General features: G+C 35.3%; 1 protein-coding gene across 1 annotated transcript in view; it reads right to left on the reverse strand.

Moving 5' to 3' along the window:
- Positions 1–18,712, reverse strand: part of LOC128226461 (mucin-3A-like) — a 58,900-nt gene that overhangs the window by 17,274 nt on the left and 22,914 nt on the right. The window contains exons 7-20 of the mRNA XM_052936344.1: positions 18,132–18,209; positions 17,731–17,891; positions 15,991–16,040; positions 14,518–14,623; positions 13,742–13,921; positions 11,224–11,368; positions 10,952–11,071; positions 9,996–10,050; positions 9,257–9,424; positions 8,668–8,781; positions 8,331–8,444; positions 2,818–5,252; positions 1,574–1,638; positions 253–416 (exon numbers count right to left, since the gene is read on the reverse strand). Coding sequence (XP_052792304.1) covers positions 253–416; positions 1,574–1,638; positions 2,818–5,252; positions 8,331–8,444; positions 8,668–8,781; positions 9,257–9,424; positions 9,996–10,050; positions 10,952–11,071; positions 11,224–11,368; positions 13,742–13,921; positions 14,518–14,623; positions 15,991–16,040; positions 17,731–17,891; positions 18,132–18,209 — 3,955 coding nt within the window. The remainder of the gene's footprint in view (positions 1–252; positions 417–1,573; positions 1,639–2,817; positions 5,253–8,330; positions 8,445–8,667; positions 8,782–9,256; positions 9,425–9,995; positions 10,051–10,951; positions 11,072–11,223; positions 11,369–13,741; positions 13,922–14,517; positions 14,624–15,990; positions 16,041–17,730; positions 17,892–18,131; positions 18,210–18,712) is intronic.

Here is an 18,712-nt window from a genome sequence, read left to right on the forward strand (position 1 = left end):
CACTTACGATCATGTAATTGTCACTACAGTTCACTCACGGTAATTGAATTGTCACGACGGTTCACTTACGGTAATGTATTAGTCACGACAGTTCACTCACGGTAATGTAATTATCACGACATTTCACTAATGGTAATGTTATTGTCAGAGAGCTTACTCACGGTAATGCACTAGTCACGATAGTACACTAACGGTTAACAATGTTTTCAGAATGAATGATCAAGAAAACACTTATAAAACTATTGAACTTACCAATTGTATTGTTGACCTGTATAGATGAGGCCGCGACGGTTTCATTAAGAATAGTTACGGTTTCCCTCCCGGTAACCAGGTCAATGTTTGCCTCGGTAAATTGGGCTTGAGATTGCTCTGAGTCTTCATAAACAATCTCAAAGTCAGCAATAAGACTACCTCGCCTACAAATGAAAATATGGTGGTATATACATCATTTAATACGGGTTTTTATTAGAACCTTTATTTATATGCAAACTTCGTCTATGATGAGTCATTTTTTTTTTTTATGTAAATTTTAGTATTTAAGCTGCACTCTTTAAGATACATCATTTTTATAACTTTTTTTTGTCTTGGAAAGAGCAATTTTTTGCATTTATATCTGCAAATCAGTGATATAAGTTTTCTGACAAAAAATCAGATCGTACATTGTCATATTTCCGTTCGAATATTAATGATTTATGGCTTAAACCGTTTCTAACGGTTGAAGAAAAATGCATAAAACATCAATTTTTGAATTTAAATATAAAAATCTGCGATCAATTATTTTTTCAGTCTTTTATTACTGGTTTCCATGGATTTTTGCAAACACTGGCTCGTTCAAAGACAAAAAATAAAAAGTTGTCAAAATGTTCAATCTGTGAGAGTGCAGCTTTAATATAAACTTAAAACGAACTGTTTCTTGGTATTTTTTTTATTTTAAAGGCATATTGAGCATTGTCAAAAACTACATCAATCCGTTTAACGTGATATTCCCCCACATATTTAGGTTTGTCTTTTATAGCAGGTATGGTCATACATTCGAGAATATAATAATACCAAGCGTGATCTTTCATGTAGTTATATATATATATATATATATATATATATATATATATATATATATATACCTATTGTTACTTCCCACCACTCCACAGCGAGTACAATTTTGATAAATGACATTCTAAAACATTCAGGGAATCATTCGCGTTCAAAACAACCATGTCTGCCCACTACGTACTTTACTGTTGACCGTTACATTGATAGATTGATAGATTTACGTCTAATAGTCAGAAATTGAGCACACGAACTTTGTTAGTATGCTTTGTTCAGCTGCTTGTATTTTTTTCAAGATTGCTTGTCATACTGTAACTTATTTTGTACCACCATGCTGCTATGCTGACTAGCATAGGTATTATCTTCAAGATTCCTTTTTGTGCCTGAGTGTCTTACTCGTTACTCTTATTATTTGTTGTAACTAAAATAAACCTAATTCCTTTAGTCAGTTTGGTGACCTAATTGTACAATACGAAAAAATGAATAATATTGAAATAAAATGAAAGAAAGAAAATTTATATGTTACCTTAGTGAAAGTATTATGATGGTTATAGTTTTATTCCTTAGCCGCCGTCTAAATAGTTGAAGAAGCTGAAATATTTATAGAATTAATTCCATTATGCTTTATTAATGAAACAAAATATATATAGTTTTATGGCAATATAAGCTTAAAATTATAGTTAATTTATATATAGTTTAAGTATCCCTTATAATTTTCAGCGATATCGTGAGATATATGGATGCGAAATCCATAATCTATTCCCAGTAACTCAAAATTAGGACTTCTCTGGTTGTTGTTTTTAAGACATATAGTTGCAAACTGCTTTTCCCAGTATATATATATATATAAATGAAAATGGAATATTGAATGGTAATTTACTCTCAGCTAAGAACATTTTATTTTAGTGTTCTATAAATATGTATACTGATATACTTAGATGTATTGCTCTTGTTGCCGCATAAAATGGCCTGAGATATTTAATAAAGTGTAATACATTTGGCTTGACTTGGCTATTACTCTAATATTACTGTTGAAACGTAATTTTACAGCATCCAATGAGTCTCGGTCAATTTTGTGTGTTATAAAGGACTCTGACAAAAGTTGTTTTGGTAACTTTAACACAACTGATCTGTATCGTTGAAACTTTTCAACGATTATATACTAATATTTTACTCACAAGATGGAATTATATCATATCAAATCATATACTTAATAATATGTTGATTTTGTACTAATAGTTGTGATATAATCTGCGAAAGTGATGTTTTTACGCTTACAACAAAAACACATTTTACCACTACATGTATATATAATAAAAAATAAACTTAAACAGTGTGCCAAATTAATTTAAAGACGCTTTTCGAATATATGGAAATATAGCTATGATTGCCTGCTTATGACGCACGCAATCTAAAAAAATAGTCACTTTTCTTCATGGAAAACAACATCGGAAGTAGTTCGAACAATTTTTAATAATAGTATTAATTAATTGTAGTGCTTTACCGTGTATTTTGTATTTCTAAGTTTGAATTAATTGCCGGTGAAGTTTATTAGTGCATAATAATTATATATAATAAAATTTCCTCAGAATTAAATCCTATGGTTTAACTGCTAAATTGAATTTACAACGTGATCTACTTACAGCGTAGTAAAATGTATTGAATTTTGACATTTTAAAGCGCCAAAATCATCCGATGCTGTTTACGATGGAAAATGGACGAGATGGAACGAATGTGACGATATATATTTTATTGAAATCGATAGCATACTTGATTCCTAAGCTGTAGAGCAATGTAGAGATTATCCGCACTGCCTTTATTCAAGTCAACATTCGGAGAGACAAAGATAAGGAATACCACTGTAACCCTGGTCCGTCTCAGTGAGACAGTTGTTGTTGTAATTGTACTTGTAGTAGGTGCAGTGGTTGTTGTAGTCGTAATTGTACTGATTGCTGTGGCTGTTGGTGTAGTTGTAGTTGTTGTTGGAGTTGTGGTTGGTTTAGTGCTGGTTGTTGTTGGTGTAGTGGTAGTTGTAGTTGTAATTGTACTGATTGCTGTGGCTGTTGGTGTAGTTGAAGTTGTTGTTGGAGTTGTGGTTGGTTTAGTGCTGGCTGTTGTTAGTGTAGTGGTAGTTGTTGTTGGTGTAGCTGTTGTTGTTGGTGGTGGTGTGGTAGCTGTTGCTTGTGTAGAGGTAATTGTAGTTGATGTAGTGGTAGTTGTTCTTCGTGTATTAGTGGTAGTTGCAGTTGGTGTAGTTGTAGTTGGTGTAGTTGTTGATGTAGTGGTAGTTGCAGTTGGTGTAGTTGTAGTTGGTGTAGTTGTTGATGTTGTTGTTGGTGTATGGGTAATTGGAGTTGTAGTTGGAGTAGTTGGTGTAGTAGTAGTTGTAGTTGGTGTGGTGGTAGTTGTAGTTGGTGTAGTGGTAGTTGTTGTTGGTGTGTTGGTTGATGTGGTTGGTGAAGTAGTAGTTGTTGTTGGTGTGGTGGTAGTTGTTGTTGGTGTAGTGGTAGTTGTAGTTGGTGTGGTGGTAGTTGTAGTTGGAGTGGTGGTAGTTGTTGTTGGTGTGGTGGTAGTTGTTGTTGGTGTAGTGGTAGTTGTTGTTGGTGTGGTGGTAGTTGTGGTTGGTGTGGTGGTAGTTGTAGTTGGTGTAGTGGTAGTTGTTGTTGGTGTAGTGGTAGTTGTTGTTGGTGTGGTGGTAGTTGTTGTTGGTTTGGTGGTTAATGTGGTTGTTAAAGTAGTAGTTGTTGTTGGTGTGGTAGTAGTTGAAGTTGGTGTGGTGGTAGTTGTTGTTGGTGTAGTGGTAGTTGTTGTTGGTGTGGTGGTAGTTGTAGCTGGTGTGGTGGTAGTTGTGGTTGGTGTGGTGGTAGTTGTTGTTGGTGAAGTGGTAGTTGTTGCTGGTGTGGTGGTAGTTGTAGCTGGTGTAGTAGTAGTTGTTGTTGGTGTGGTGGTAGTTGTTGTTGGTGTGGTAGTAGTTGTAGTTGGTATGGTGGTAGTTGTAGTTGGTGTCGTGGTAGTTGTAGTTGGTGTATTGGTAGTTGCTGTTGGTGTGGTGGTAGTTGTTGTTGGTGTGGTTGTCGTTGTTGTTGGTGTGGTGGTAGTTGTTGTTGGTGTGGTGGTTGATGTGGTGGTAGTTGTTGTTGGTGTGGTGCTAGTTGTAGTTGGTGTGGTGGTAGTTGTTGTTGGTGAAGTAGTAGTTGTTGTTGGTGTGGTAGTAGTTGTAGTTGGTGTGGTGGTAGTTGTTGTTGGTGAAGTGGTAGTTGTCGTTGGTGTGGAAGAAGTTGTAGTTGGTGTGGTGGTAGTTGTTGTTGGTGAAGTAGTTGTTGTTGTTGGTGTGGTAGTACTTGTAGTTGGTGTGGTGGTAGTTGTTGTTGGTGTGGTGGTAGTTGTTGTTGGTGTGGTAGTAGTTGTAGTTGGTGTGGTGGTAGTTGTTGTTGGTGAAGTAGTAGTTGTTGTTGGTGTGGTAGTAGTTGTAGTTGGTGTGGTGGTAGTTGTTGTTGGTGTGGTGGTAGTTGTTGTTGGTGTGGTGGCAGTTGTTGTTGGTGTAGTAGTAGTAGTTGTTGTTGGTGTTGTGGTAGTTGTAGTTGGTGTGGTGGTAGTTGTTGTTGGTGTAGTGGTAGTTGTTGTTGGTGTAGAAGTAGTTGTTGGTGTAGTGGTAGTTGTTGTTGGTGTGGTGGTAGTTGTTGTTGGTGTTGTGGTAGTTGTTGTTGGTGAAGTGGTAGTTGTTGTTGGTGTAGAGGTAGTTATTGTTGGTGTAGTAGTAGTTGTTGGTATAGTGGTAGTTGTTGTTGGTGTGGTGGTAGTTGTTGTTGGTGTAGTGGTAGTTGTTGTTGGAGTTGTGGTTGATGTTGTTGGTGAAGTTGTAGTAGTAGTTGTTGTTGGTGTAATGGTAGTTGTAATTGGTGTAGTGGTAGTTTTAGTTGGTGTTGTTGTAGTGGTTGTTGGTGTTGTGGTAGTTGTAGTTGGTATAGTAGTAGTTGTAGTTGGTGTAGTTGTAGTGGTTGTTGGTGTAGTTGTATTTGTAGTTGGTGTAGTGCTAGTTGTTTTTTGTGTAGTAGTAGTTGTAGTTGGTGTAGTTGTAGTGGTTGTTGAGATTGTTGTTGTTGTAGCTGCACATGTTTGACAACATGTAACTGTTCTTGACTCTTCATCATAATTCGGACAACTAGCTGCATTACATGACGTTGACCGATCTCCATATTGACAATCTGGAATGTACAAATCATACCAATTTGTCACAGTATAATGAAAAATTATTCTATAAAACATTTTTCATTCCTTTAAGAAATGCTGAAGCCATTCTTAACTATTCAGTGCATAAACGTAGCGTTAAATTAAAATAAGGAACTAATGTTGCTGCCTCATGAAATAAATGGAACGAAGCACATCGTTCGTTATGAATAAGGAAATTATATTTGAGATGTAAGGTACTACCGATAACGAAGTGTTTCGACGAGTCATCGCCGATATTAGAAAATAAATTTCTTTAAACAACTCAATGATTCTGCTAAACTTGTTTTCCTCAACCATGAATTACACTGGTCTTACCATGTAAGATACGATAATATTTCTTTCCTTTTATTGACCGTTGTTACACAACTATAATTGCACATATTTACTAACATGTTATTCCACTAAATAACATAGAAAGCCAGAAGAGATATATCCTACAATAGATGAATATGTAAAGGATAATTGTTGATTTTAGCATAAGATAGTATTTTATATCACGAGTGTCATAGAAAAACATATTTTTAGGAGCGGCGAAGCCGCGAGTGTAAATATAGTTTTTCTATGATTTCGAGTGAAATAAAATACGATGTTACACTGAAATCAATTTTTTTAAAAGGTTGTTTTGTGCGTCGCTACCCAGGGGACGCCCCTCACACAAAATTATAGCTGATGACGTAGCTGTCAGTTTTCTATTTTCGGTTTTTGGACAAAACGTTCTCAATAGTACTCTTTTATAGTAAATTATTTATTAACTCGTTTTTTAGTGTTTATGCATATAAATTCCAAATAATAACAGTGAATGCACGAACGAGATTTTAAATTAAACAGGGCATTGATGCATACCGAATTACTACGCCGAAAATTTATTGAATGCAAATTTGAAAGGAAAGGATGAACGTTTTAGCAAACTGATTGGGGATAACCATTGAACAAAACATGTTTCTTAATTTAAGAGTTCATTTCATGATAGATTGGTATCCAGTCATCTGTCACTGTCAGAGATAGGTCTAATTCGCTTGAAGATGTCGTTTTCAGCTAAAAAGTAAAGAACACGCTAGGTTGTTGTCACATTTTGAGGAAAACGTTTAAAAATCAGGATTCCCATTTTTTTCTATTAAACGGTAAGCTATTTATTTCCAAATATATATTTTCACGGACCTAAAAAACATAGGTCCGTGATATCTTTAATTAAATTAATTCAACTTTTGTCTTAAATTTCTCATTTTGGCAACCTTTTCTGCTTCAAAAGTGATGTGTAAAGTTTGATCAAGGGGAAGTAACTACAAAGGATTTTAAAAGTATTCATTAAAAGTTGATATTTCACTCCTTAGATTGCAGTGAAAATATCAATTTGTTAGAAAAGACTCGATATTTCATCGAAAAGCATAAAAGAAACAGGTACAGTTTATGTGTTTCCGCAATCAGACCACATCGGCCATTATCCATCGTAAACAACCCCGGATGTTCATGGACGCTTTACAAAGTCAGAATTCTATACATTCTACCTTGTAAGTAGATTGCGTTGTACTTTCAATTTAGCAGTTAAGCCTAAGAACTTTATTTTGAGAAACCTCATTATTAATGCAATAATACACTTCACTGAAAAAAATGAATGTAGTACAAATTGCTCGTTAAAACACTTATCTTAATTAACAGTATTACTGTTAATTTTACGAACTGTTTTTACTAATGCACTGGCTTTCCCAGGTTGTTTTCGATGTGTAATGGCCGAGGTGCGGATGAAAAATTATGAACTTCTTTATTCACTTAAGATTATTTTTCAATAAAAAACGTCAACCCCTTGAATTCATGATGCTACTTCAGTGAAAGAACGTTATTATTATTTACAATACGATGATAATTTCTACCTGTCTGTCTCGCAATATCTTCGTTCGTAGATTTTTTTTTAATTAATATGTTGTATTTTGGCAATTTTTTTGTTAGTCAGTGTTATTTTGTTGCCTATTGCTCAACTTGAAGTAACAATCTCGGATGCGGAAGACTTTAAGGGCGTGTGTATTTCAGATATGAATTTCGGATACACTTTCTAGTTCAGACATTCTATACGGAAACATATCTTGTTATCGAACTCAGTCTTATAACTCATAAAATGGAATTAAAACCCACGGATATGAAGCAACAGTCAAGTTTATCTAAGATTACAATTTTAAAAGAATTGGGTGTCTGAGTGACCTCTGGTGTTTTTGATACAATATGTATCCAAAAGAACATTCTATATCGTGTTAAGAATGTATTTCCTTGATTTAAATAATGTCTTTTTAACTTTAGCATTCTTTAAACATACTTGTTTGGAAACTAACTTGTTTACATCCTTCCATGCCCTATGATAAGACGTCACAGTTTAAAAACAAGACAATCCAAAAATGCCAAAAGAGTTCCAGGCAAACAAAACATATATAAAAGTAGCGTAAAAACCTATATATTTGGAGATATGGAAGCTTCGTATAACCTCCCGGGATGGATTGACCGAATATAAAGGGACGGGGGGTGGGGGGAAAGAAATAAACTTTCACCATATAGTTCCGAAACGGATGATATGAAAGATATAATGATACTTGGAATATCATAGCTCTCGTCGGACATATCCAGGTCCGGTATGATAAAAAAAGAATATTTCAGCATTAAAGGTATAAAATACATAATATGAAAGATATATGAATACTTGGTATACCAAGAAGTTTCGCCGGACAAGACTGACAAGATATGGCATTATATGTATAGCAGCCACTCAGGGACAACGTTGCACACCCGCTTGCCTGATCGCCGTACTCGCAATCAGAATAATAATAATAAACATATTAATTCTACTACTACTACTAATGATGATGATGATGATGATGATGATGATGATGATGATGATGATGAGGTTGATTATGTCAACCATGCAGGTATAAAAAAGCATAATATGGAATATATGATAATACCTGGTATGTTTAGAGCTCTCTCCGGACATTTCTAGGTCTGGTATGGCAGAAAAAAAATATCTCAGTATTACAGGTACGAAAAGCATAATATCAAACATATAATAATACTTGGTATGTTTAGTGCTCTCTCCGGACAGGACTGACAACAAACAGCGTCATTGGTATAGCAGCTTCTTAGAGACAACGTTGCACACCAGCTTGCCTTGTCGCCGTACTCGCAATCTATAATAATAATAATAATAATAATAATAATAATAATAATAATAATAATAATAACAATAATAATAATAATATTAATAATAAGAATGATGATGATGATGATGATGATGATGATGATGATGATGATGATGATGATAATGATGATGATGATGATGATGATTACCAAACGTTGATTATTTTAACCATGCAGGTATAAAAAAGCATAATATGAACTATATAATAATACTTGGTATGTTTAGAGCTCTCTCTGGACAGGACTGACAACAAACAGCGTCATTGGTATAGCAGCTTCTTAGAGACAACGTTGCACACCAGCTTGCCTGATCGCCGTACTCGCAATCTATAATAATAATAATAATAATAATAATAATAATAATAATAATAATAATAATAATGATAATGATAATAATAAAGATAATAAAAATAACAATAATAATAACCCTCAGGTGAACAACTTCAAGCTTTCAACATGCTGCTGGTTTTAAGACTGTAGGAGTTTTAAATGGCACAATTTCGAATAATTCTTAAGGCCGGAATCTCGGAAGGACGGATGATGGATGGACAGATCTATATGCACCCTTCTCCCAATAGGTAGGGAAATGAAACGCTTATATCAAGTAGTCACTTCGTGTAAATCAAGATTTTCCACAATGGCTAGCGCACACGCTTCTCTCCAAGGCGAACTCGGTCTGGTTCGATCCCCCGAAACAAAAGACAATACTTCGCGCATCGAACCAACAAGAGTGAGTTAGAAAAGGTTAAAATAACTTTCTTAACATTTTCGTAAAATAAATAATGTTTAAACTACCTCTTACCAGTGTTGCTAACGTTTGCGAGTCTGAATTGCTCGCATGTTTCACAGCAATCTTCGCGAATGTTACTGCTGTAGCAATTGTATGATGTGTTGGGAAAAGCCAGAAGTTCACTGCACGTCACCGTCTCGAACGTCACGTTGCTTGGGTTGTTTCCGAACATACATGTCTCTAAAAGAACAGTGGTTTGTTGTCGCATTGAGTTTCAGGTTTTACGAACAATGTATCTGATAAAGGGTTTGCACCGTCGTAATAATAATGATAAAGAAAGTCGTAATAAAAATCGTACACATCATGACAATAACAGTCGTAATAACCATACAATAATTATCATGAAAATAGTCGTAATTATCATTACCAAAATAGTTTTGACAATAGTCGTATTAATCATGCCAATAATAATCGTAATGATAGTTGTTTCAAACACTTAATGATAAAGCACGTAATCAACCACAGAGCTTTAACAATTCATTTCTTTTCTCAGGCAGCTTTAAAGTAAATTGAAAGAAACTGACGACTTTAATATGACCGGCGGGTTTTGCACATATTATAGGGACATGTTATTAATGCATGTATCTCGTTTTAATATGTCTGAGTAGTTTTAAAATATTCGACGAACCTAAGAACCTTATTGGTCAGTTCTAAAATACTTTAATTGATTTTCGAGTTCTTTATATTTTGTCATCCTTCGTGAATAAAATGGGTCAATACTTCGTACTACCATAGACACATAACCACTCACCATCCGCTACAGCCGGAGCACTGGACGATACAACACACGATCCACCACTACACAGCTAGACGGTACCGAAAACATAGTATAATATATGTTCATAAAGTATATAAATGACTAATTCAATATAAATGGAACGATTTTGTTAATTCAAATGATTTCTGTGTTGATAATACAAGTTTTGATTTTTATGATGCAAGTTTGTGTATACATTTCCCCCATTTTCACAGTATTATGAGCCGTTTATTATGTTCAATGTTATTCAAGAGTATATCACAGGTATTCCCAAAAGTTTTCTTTTAAGATGGTTGTTAAATAAAGAACACTTCGGCTCTGCTACATAAAGATCCCTTAGTTCTAAAACGATGGTCAAAAGGGGATAACAGATTTATACATTTAATAGTCATCTTACATTGAAAACAAATGTTGTTCCAAAATAATGATTTTTATTGGAGACAATGCACTATAAGGTTGTTCATCACCGGAACCACCTTTTTCCGAACAGATTAAACTTCATTGGAAAGGCATTTTTTGAATGATGGTACTAATTAAAATAAAACAGTTTGCTCTAAAAAAACTGTTCTTAAATGTAGGGCCTTCTTTGAGAAACACTTTGTTCCAAAAAGCATGATCCTCCATTGGAAAACACTTTGTTAAAAATGCTGGTCCTTCATTAAATCCTTCATTCGTAACGCTTCTCTCTAAAGTGTTGGCCATAAATTGAAAAATACTTTGTTCTAAACTGTTGGTCCTATATTATAAAACACTTTGCTGTAAAATGTGTGCTGGAAGAACACGTTGTTCCTAAAAAACATTATTCTAATTGGTTAGGCTATGTTCTAAAACGTTGGTCGTAAATCGAAAAAACACTTTATATAAGTCATAAGGTCCTAAATAGATTATCCCGTAGTAAATAACACTCCAGTAATATAATGTCTTTACCTATGAACCTCGTTGGTCCCTACCTTTCCGTCTCCGCACGTTGTTCCCTCCCAGGCGAGTTGATATCTATACGAGCTAGTTGTTCCCGGCACAAAACAGTTCATTACGAAACAAATCCCGCTGTAATCCGAATCATAGCTGACCTGCAACAAATATCACATACAATCAACGATTCATCCAAATACAGCCAAGCATGTAAAATATAAATAAATATTCTCTGAAACATTTTGAGATAAGTATAGTATTTGATCCTACGTAAAAATATATCAGAAGTAATCCATTTCAGTAGATGTACCCTGGAGAGGTAGGAACCGGCTCCCACTAAGTATTCACACTGCTGATCTGGAGTGTACACCTGACCGGCAAGGTCACCCAAATAAGGGTCAAGGTCAGAAGTGTCGTAGGTGGCGTTGCGGTTTGCCAGGCAGTTCTCGCTGACACTGGAAAGTGCAGTTTTTATTCAAGATTAACACCCTTACAAGTATAGATGTTTTACCATTCTGTTAAAAAAGTATTCCCAAAATTTCTTAATCTTAGTATCTCCATTCTTGTAAAATTTACTATTCACAGCTGCTCCACTGCACAAGGGCTGTACATTGCACTCTAAAAATTAAACTTAACACAGCGGTTACTTCCCTTTGCCGCACAGTAATCACTACCACCGCACCTGTCATGTGATGATCATCAACGTCAATTGACGTCACTAAATTTTATGTCGCTCGAAGGAATATTTAACTTTTAAAACAACATAATGAAATTAAAATATAATAAACTTGTGCATACACATGTCATGAGTAACAAATGTCTTTTAAAAAAAGTTTATTCGTGGTGGCAGAGATCTCTGCTCGTCAAGGGAAATCATTAAATTGGAAATTGCCTAAACATTTCCATTGGAACATTTGCTTACTGTATAAAACATTGGATACTAGATAAAAGTCATGAAGCCTTAAATGCAACCAAAATTCTACAACACACAAGCAAAAAGATAAAGCTACAAGATAACAAACATTAAACATATCTCAAAATATCGCCATTGTTAAATGTTGGGGTAGCCGCATTGGCTGAATCAGCAACCAAGAGTAAAACGAAAAAAACAAAACGACATTACCTTTTAATTTAACTTCTATTTCTCAACAATAAGACACAGACATCATCTGCCAATGCTTGAAAGCTTCCTTGCAGTCATAATAAATCAATCAGCTATACTATTATTTTCATCGGGCTGAAATATGTCTAAAATATCTAATTGAATTGCCTGATATAAATGACGGACCTAAACCGTGAATGCGGTTATTGATTGATGACCGTAAGATTGACTCAAGTGGCATATTGAATACATTCACATAGCAGTAAAGATTTGAAAGTTAACGACAATTATGTTGACAACGGTGTTAATTTTATCATAGTCCTGAACAACTTAATATCTAATTAAACAGCAAGATTTCATCGGTCCTATTCTTTTAACCGGTAATGCTTAAAATGGATGCTTTCGAAGACAATAATTTATTTCATGCGGTGGTTTATTGGAAAATAACGGTGGATTATATCCTGATAAGCTCATCGTTTGAAACAATAAGCTTATCGAAATATAAATTTCCTGAGGTCAAAAAAATATCAAATAATTATCATATTGAACGCATTATAAGCATGAAATAAAGAAAACTTCCGTCGCTGTCACCAAAAGAAAATAATTCACCCGTTGCCAATCCATATTGGTGCTTCCTCTGTGAAATATAGTTATTCAGATTTACAACTTGACATACATGACGTCAAAAAAAGACTTGCTTCAGTCGATGCGCCCTTCTTCATCATTTAAAGTTTACCTAATAGTGTTACGCGATCACTATCGTCCAGGGGCGTCATGCCCCTCGACTACTGGTATTTTGTGTAATTGAAGTTAGAGGTACTCTGATCCTCATGATCACCCTTGGCAAATAGAATAACACGAAGCAGCACCCAATATTCTGCACTCATCTGTGGCTAGGAAGCATTAATTTATTAAACTGATCATCCACTTTAATTATCTGTGCAGATTGTGCTGTTTAAACTAAGTCCCGATATCCGGTAAATGGTAACAGCATTACGAATAGTTTGGCACAGCACTTCTTAATGTCATTTCTATAACCCCGAAATACCTGTCATTGTTGCAAAAACAAACGTAGTGTCCAAAAAAGAAAACTATTTGTTGTCGAATAAACTGTTGAAATGAACATGGAGCTTGCGCTCATTTTCGCGATCCTGACAAGACTCCTTTGACCCGAAAATCAGTTTGCTTATATACCAAAATCTATATCGGACACCAGGCCGTAATGGCAAAACATACTGTCAGGTAGCGTTCTCCTTCACCTAGATAAAAGTATGTAACATTCGGAAAGAAAGATGGTGGACTGTAAAAAAAACTATAAACAACTTGTGAAAGTACGCGAATTATGACTATTCCTATGGAAAAGTGAAACTTAATGAATAATGCCTTGAGAAGCAAAGATTGAATGAATTTCAGGCATCCTAAACAATATACAAGTGCATCATAAATGCTAGACATATAGGACTTATCATTTTTAGGCATACACTTGATTGCTAATATATCTGAAAGATGTAAACTAAGTTCAGTTATATGTTGGTAGAAATGTATAAATAAAGTCTAGACTGTGTTACATGTGTGAAAACGATTCTATGTCTGTTAACACGAGTTAGCGCTACCGTGGAACTATTGTCATAAACTCTGCGGTGAGTAAGATTTTTGTTATTATATATTAAGACTCCATAAGCCTTGGTCGTATTAATATGTTCTTACCATTACTCAAACTACTTACTTTTCTAGCGTTGCGATATACGCAGTAAAATAATCGATGGAGCATGAAGAAAATGAGAACTGGCGGACATTTTTGATCTGGTCAGAATACACGCCAACAGAGGGAGCCATCACATACGCGTCGTCACTCGAACAAAATTCGCCAGTACCGTCGACTGTACCATCGTGCTGGGCGTTCAAACTGAATAACATGATATTGAGGATTTTATCGTTTATTATTTCCAATATCTTCATAAAATAAGTGTGTTGTTTTCACATGTAAAAGGTTATACAGACCACCTTAAATTGGCCAATTTGCACGAGAAAGAATACTGATTTCTAGAAAGAAATAAGAAGAACAAATGGTTCAACGGTATTACTTTTTATTCCATAACGAACCCCGGGTCTGGGAAAAAAGCGATGAAAAGGACAATTGATAATAGATCGACAAGATCTGGAATGTTTAGTGACATTCATATTGAATTATATTGATTCATAAACTATTCAGTTACAAAACCTATAAATTTTGAAAGGAACCCATGATGTGATATGGTATATTCAAGCTTTACTTTATATGCTGAAACAAAATAGAGAGAACAACCGCGTCAAACACTGTGTAGTCAATTCCGAGTTGGTGTTATCTGTCCTATGAGCCACGTAAACAAGGACTTACTAGTTCAACCGTTCTGCTACTGAATACAATTTGAACACTTAGAGCAACCTTAGGAAGGATTTAAATAGTATGCATCCTTATGATATTTCTTAAATGCAAGTCCAGGTCTGATGTCCGACACTTACTTATGTCCCAACTCGTGTGCAGCAATCGTTACCAGAACCGCCCAGAAACGGTCTTCGTTGATATTATAACTCCAGTCACTACACGCTCCAGGGACGTAGGCCAGACCTGCAATCGAATAAGCTTAACATAATTTGACACTGTATTGCAATAACATGATAGTTTTCAGTGTAAAAAAAATCATTGCTTGTGGAACTGTGTAATATTTTTGTTTGTAGCCTTGTAGTCAGGGTCATGTATTTCTATTCAATTTTGTGAGACACCGCATTGGTCATCCTTATGTTTTCATGTGATTAAATTTTGTGTCTTGGTTTGTTCTATAGCTTCCAATTACTTGTTTTCAATTGAGACCGTTTTAATGTGAATATCCAGCTAAGTGTCAGCGCAGGTGTGTGTGTATGTGTGCGTGAGTGCGTGCGTGCGTGCATGTGTGTGTGTTTGTATGTGTGTATGAGCTTATTTATACTCGCACTCGGGTATTGCCCATTCGGCGAGTGATCCGATAAGATTGTTATTCATTTTAGGTTTTTCGAGCATAGTGCACCGACAGAAAGTAACCCTGGTTAGGGCTTCCCTTGTTCTTTAACTTGCACCAGTTTATAGCACTGTCACACGGAACTTTCATTTAACGTCCCTCCCGGAACACGATAAGTATTTTTAGTGGGGCAGCGGGGAATGAAACTTGCGACCCCTTGATTAGAAGTGAAGTGTTTTATCACAAGATCCGCCACAGCGCAGGTGATACAGATTTGTATTTTTTATTATTTTTTACCGGTAAAAAGGATCTAATAATGATAATCTGTCACTCGTCAAATTCATCATATAATATAATTGTATTCATTGTGTATTACTCATTTACATTTCTCACAATTAACTTCTCACAATTATCTTCAGAAATGCGGTCATGCGTAAAAATTATAATCGGGTTTTCACACCTTATTGAATTGACTTTCATCTGTCAATTTATACAACTTGCAAATTTTTTAAAACCTAGCAATTGTTTTTTTGTTTAGGAATATGATTTCGGGAAAATGTGTGAAGTTATGACCTCGAGGGAGTCATAAGGTACTGTGCATGAATTTTGTATTTAGGACAGTCTATGTTGCTTGAGGCGTCGACTTATTTAAGTTCTTGAACGACCGCCTGTTCGAACGACCGCAGTATTTCTGTTAACCTCACGTGTAATTGTATATTTTGTGTGGTTTTGTTATCTCAAATACTCAATAACTTCCCTAGAGAAAAACAAAACATCTTGTTCTCTATTCATAATCATGTGTGGGAATGCATTCCTGCTATTTCCTTTACCTGTACAATTAAGTGACATGTGATCCAAATTCTTTCTTAATCTTTACATAAGAATCCAATCCCAAAAACGATCTTCCATGGGATAACTAGAATTATAGTTCGTCAGAAATGCTCGAATATTTATTAACTTCTATGCCATGTTGTCAAAATAAAAGAAGACGCATTGTTACCTGCAATAGCGGAATCAAACTCGTCGCTGACAGATCTGCCCATTTCATAACTAAAATATAAAACAAAACATTAATTGTTGAAACTTTTTACATGTAGTTGTATGCCAATGTTTCATTTTGATTTTTAAATTTTGTGTGTGTTAATGGGTTTTTATTTGTCTTAACACTTTGAGGATACCTTTACTAGTTTAATAAGTTTCGTTCGGCTCACCTGAGCTACAATTGATTAAGGGTGACCTATTTTGATGAGTTACTTTCCGTCGTCCGTCACATTTTCCTTCAATCGATGTTTCATCCTAAACCATTTGGCCAATTACAACCAAACGGCACATGAATTAATTCGTTGTTTCTCTTCGAGATACCTTCAAAAATAATGGGTCCATGCAGAAATGTGGTCGCTATGGCAACCGATATAATTTTTAAAAAACTTTGTTTTAGAAAACGCTGGGCAGATATTAAAATAATGTCACAGAAATAAACCTTACGTGACGTCACTTTCATATTCCTTAAAGCCAGGGCGATTCGTAGAAAACCATGGCTGCCGACGGGGGGTGGAAGGGGGCGAGGGCGGAGTTTGCTCTATGGCAATATGAAAACTTTCTTGTCAGACTCTTTCATAATTATAAAAGAAATCCCTGAACTGTAAGTTGTGTGGTGTTAGTTTTATTTTAATAATATGGTCGTCAGGGGGTTGGGCAGTTTTATGAAGACGTATATAAGGAAAACAAAAACTGCAAGGCCTAGAGCTTATCTGTTTGCCTAAAAGTTCTCAGCATTTTGTTTTCAAATCGTGATCCTTGGGTCATTGTTGTCCCTACCCTCGATGACACTTCTTTAACATTGAATTACATTGGCCCAAGGGAAATATTTACGTTTCTTTTTCCAACTTCAGTGCCAAGGGCTGAGACATTCACTTTGTAGATTGTTTAGTGGTCCAGAACTTACTATGTTCAAATCATCTCATTCCCGTTCACCAATCACTAGCAAATTTCAAGCTTCATAGAAACAACACATTCTTACGCAACCTTCCTTTTTCTAAATGACCAATGACTTTTCAGCTTGCTTACCTGGCAATGGTCTCTTCCCATAATAACTATGGACCCCATCACCTTCCTCAGCAACTACAATTTTCTCTGCAACCAATTACAATCACGACGCTGGCTTACTCCCATATCCACTATAACATTCGTTAGCCACCATGGACCTCCTTAGAAACATTTAACTTGCTCAGCAACCATCTTTTATCCTGGCAACTTACATCATCCTTTGCGACCAATGTACTCAGGTGAGCAGTGTTGGGCTATCTTGGACTTCTTGTTATATAAATGATGTTTCAGAAATTGATGCAAACAAGACCACTGCGAAGATTCCATTGCTCGTTGATAAATGGCATTACTGGACCAAATGTATGCAAGAGCGTGACATATACAGAGTGTCGAGATAAAACGTGTATGGTTTGTGAAAATATCTTAAATGTGAGTTATTTCTTAAATGTTTTAGACGACGCTAACAACAACAACAACGGCGCAATGAAAAATATCACAGCATCTTACAACATCTGAAGAAAAGAAAACTAACTTTTTTTGATAAACTATTGACTATTTCTACCAGACTATAATTCGATTTGGTAGTTAACGATTTATTTCCTCGACGTTTGTGAAACTTAACAGTTTTTCAACGAACCCAAATATTCGGTAAATTATAAAATACGTCATTCAGAACAGGGTGTTTCCAAATTACCCTGTAAACATCATAGCGACGTCATAGTTGTAAATCGGCTTTAGGTTGGTATTTCCCCAGTCCTTAAAGGCAGACAATACGATGTCGGCCAAGAAAGCTCGACGGCCATCTACATCGAATGATTGTAGATTATTCTCGATGTATGGTGCGTCCGTAGAACTCTACAACATGAATTTGATTTTCTGTTATATAAAGTCGCTATTTTTAAAAAATATAACCAAAATATTCCAACCACAATCATCTCAGATTCTTGATTGGGGACACATTTGTTTATGTGACTGTCAACATAACAGTTGATTACGATTGATATCCGCCCGAAAATACTAAAAAGATATTTCTTATTTCAATCTGCAAACAGACACAACTAGATAACAAATGATAATTATTCGTGTGCTTCTAACCGTTGCGATAGATATTCCCGCGTAAACGAGAGAAATGGTGTAGCCTGAACCCTTCACTGAGCTGTAGCGAACGCTCATCTGTAAACATATAAGGCATATATCTTGAAAATTTGACCTTTTCAAATGAAGTTCTTTTGAAATAAAATCAACGAGTTTAGTGTTCACATGGAGCGTTTTCTATTCCAAAATTTAAAATACAATTGTCATCGGAGCGATTTGAAATGTGTACTTTTCAAGACATTTATCACTCCTTTGAATTAAGTTGAAATTAGACACATGATTTGTTTACCCAAAAAGAAATGATTGAAGACGCCCGACAGGCATGCCATGTAGCGGTGGCAATATATTTATTTTCCGGCAGAAATTGCACCTGGTTATGCTCACTTGCACAGATCATTAAATTGAAATTAACATTCATAATAAGCTTTATGCCTCAGTGATCTAGTACTTTTTTATACATACATATGTAAAAAATGAATGATGCTGCTTATTTCATTTAGGAAGTGTTTGTTACAAAATAACGTGAAATGATGCAATCCCTATGGTCATCAATAAAACATGATTATCGATTTTTAGTGGCA

The sequence above is a fragment of the Mya arenaria genome, chromosome 3, assembly GCF_026914265.1.
Source record: "Mya arenaria isolate MELC-2E11 chromosome 3, ASM2691426v1".
NCBI lineage: Eukaryota > Metazoa > Mollusca > Bivalvia > Myida > Myidae > Mya > Mya arenaria.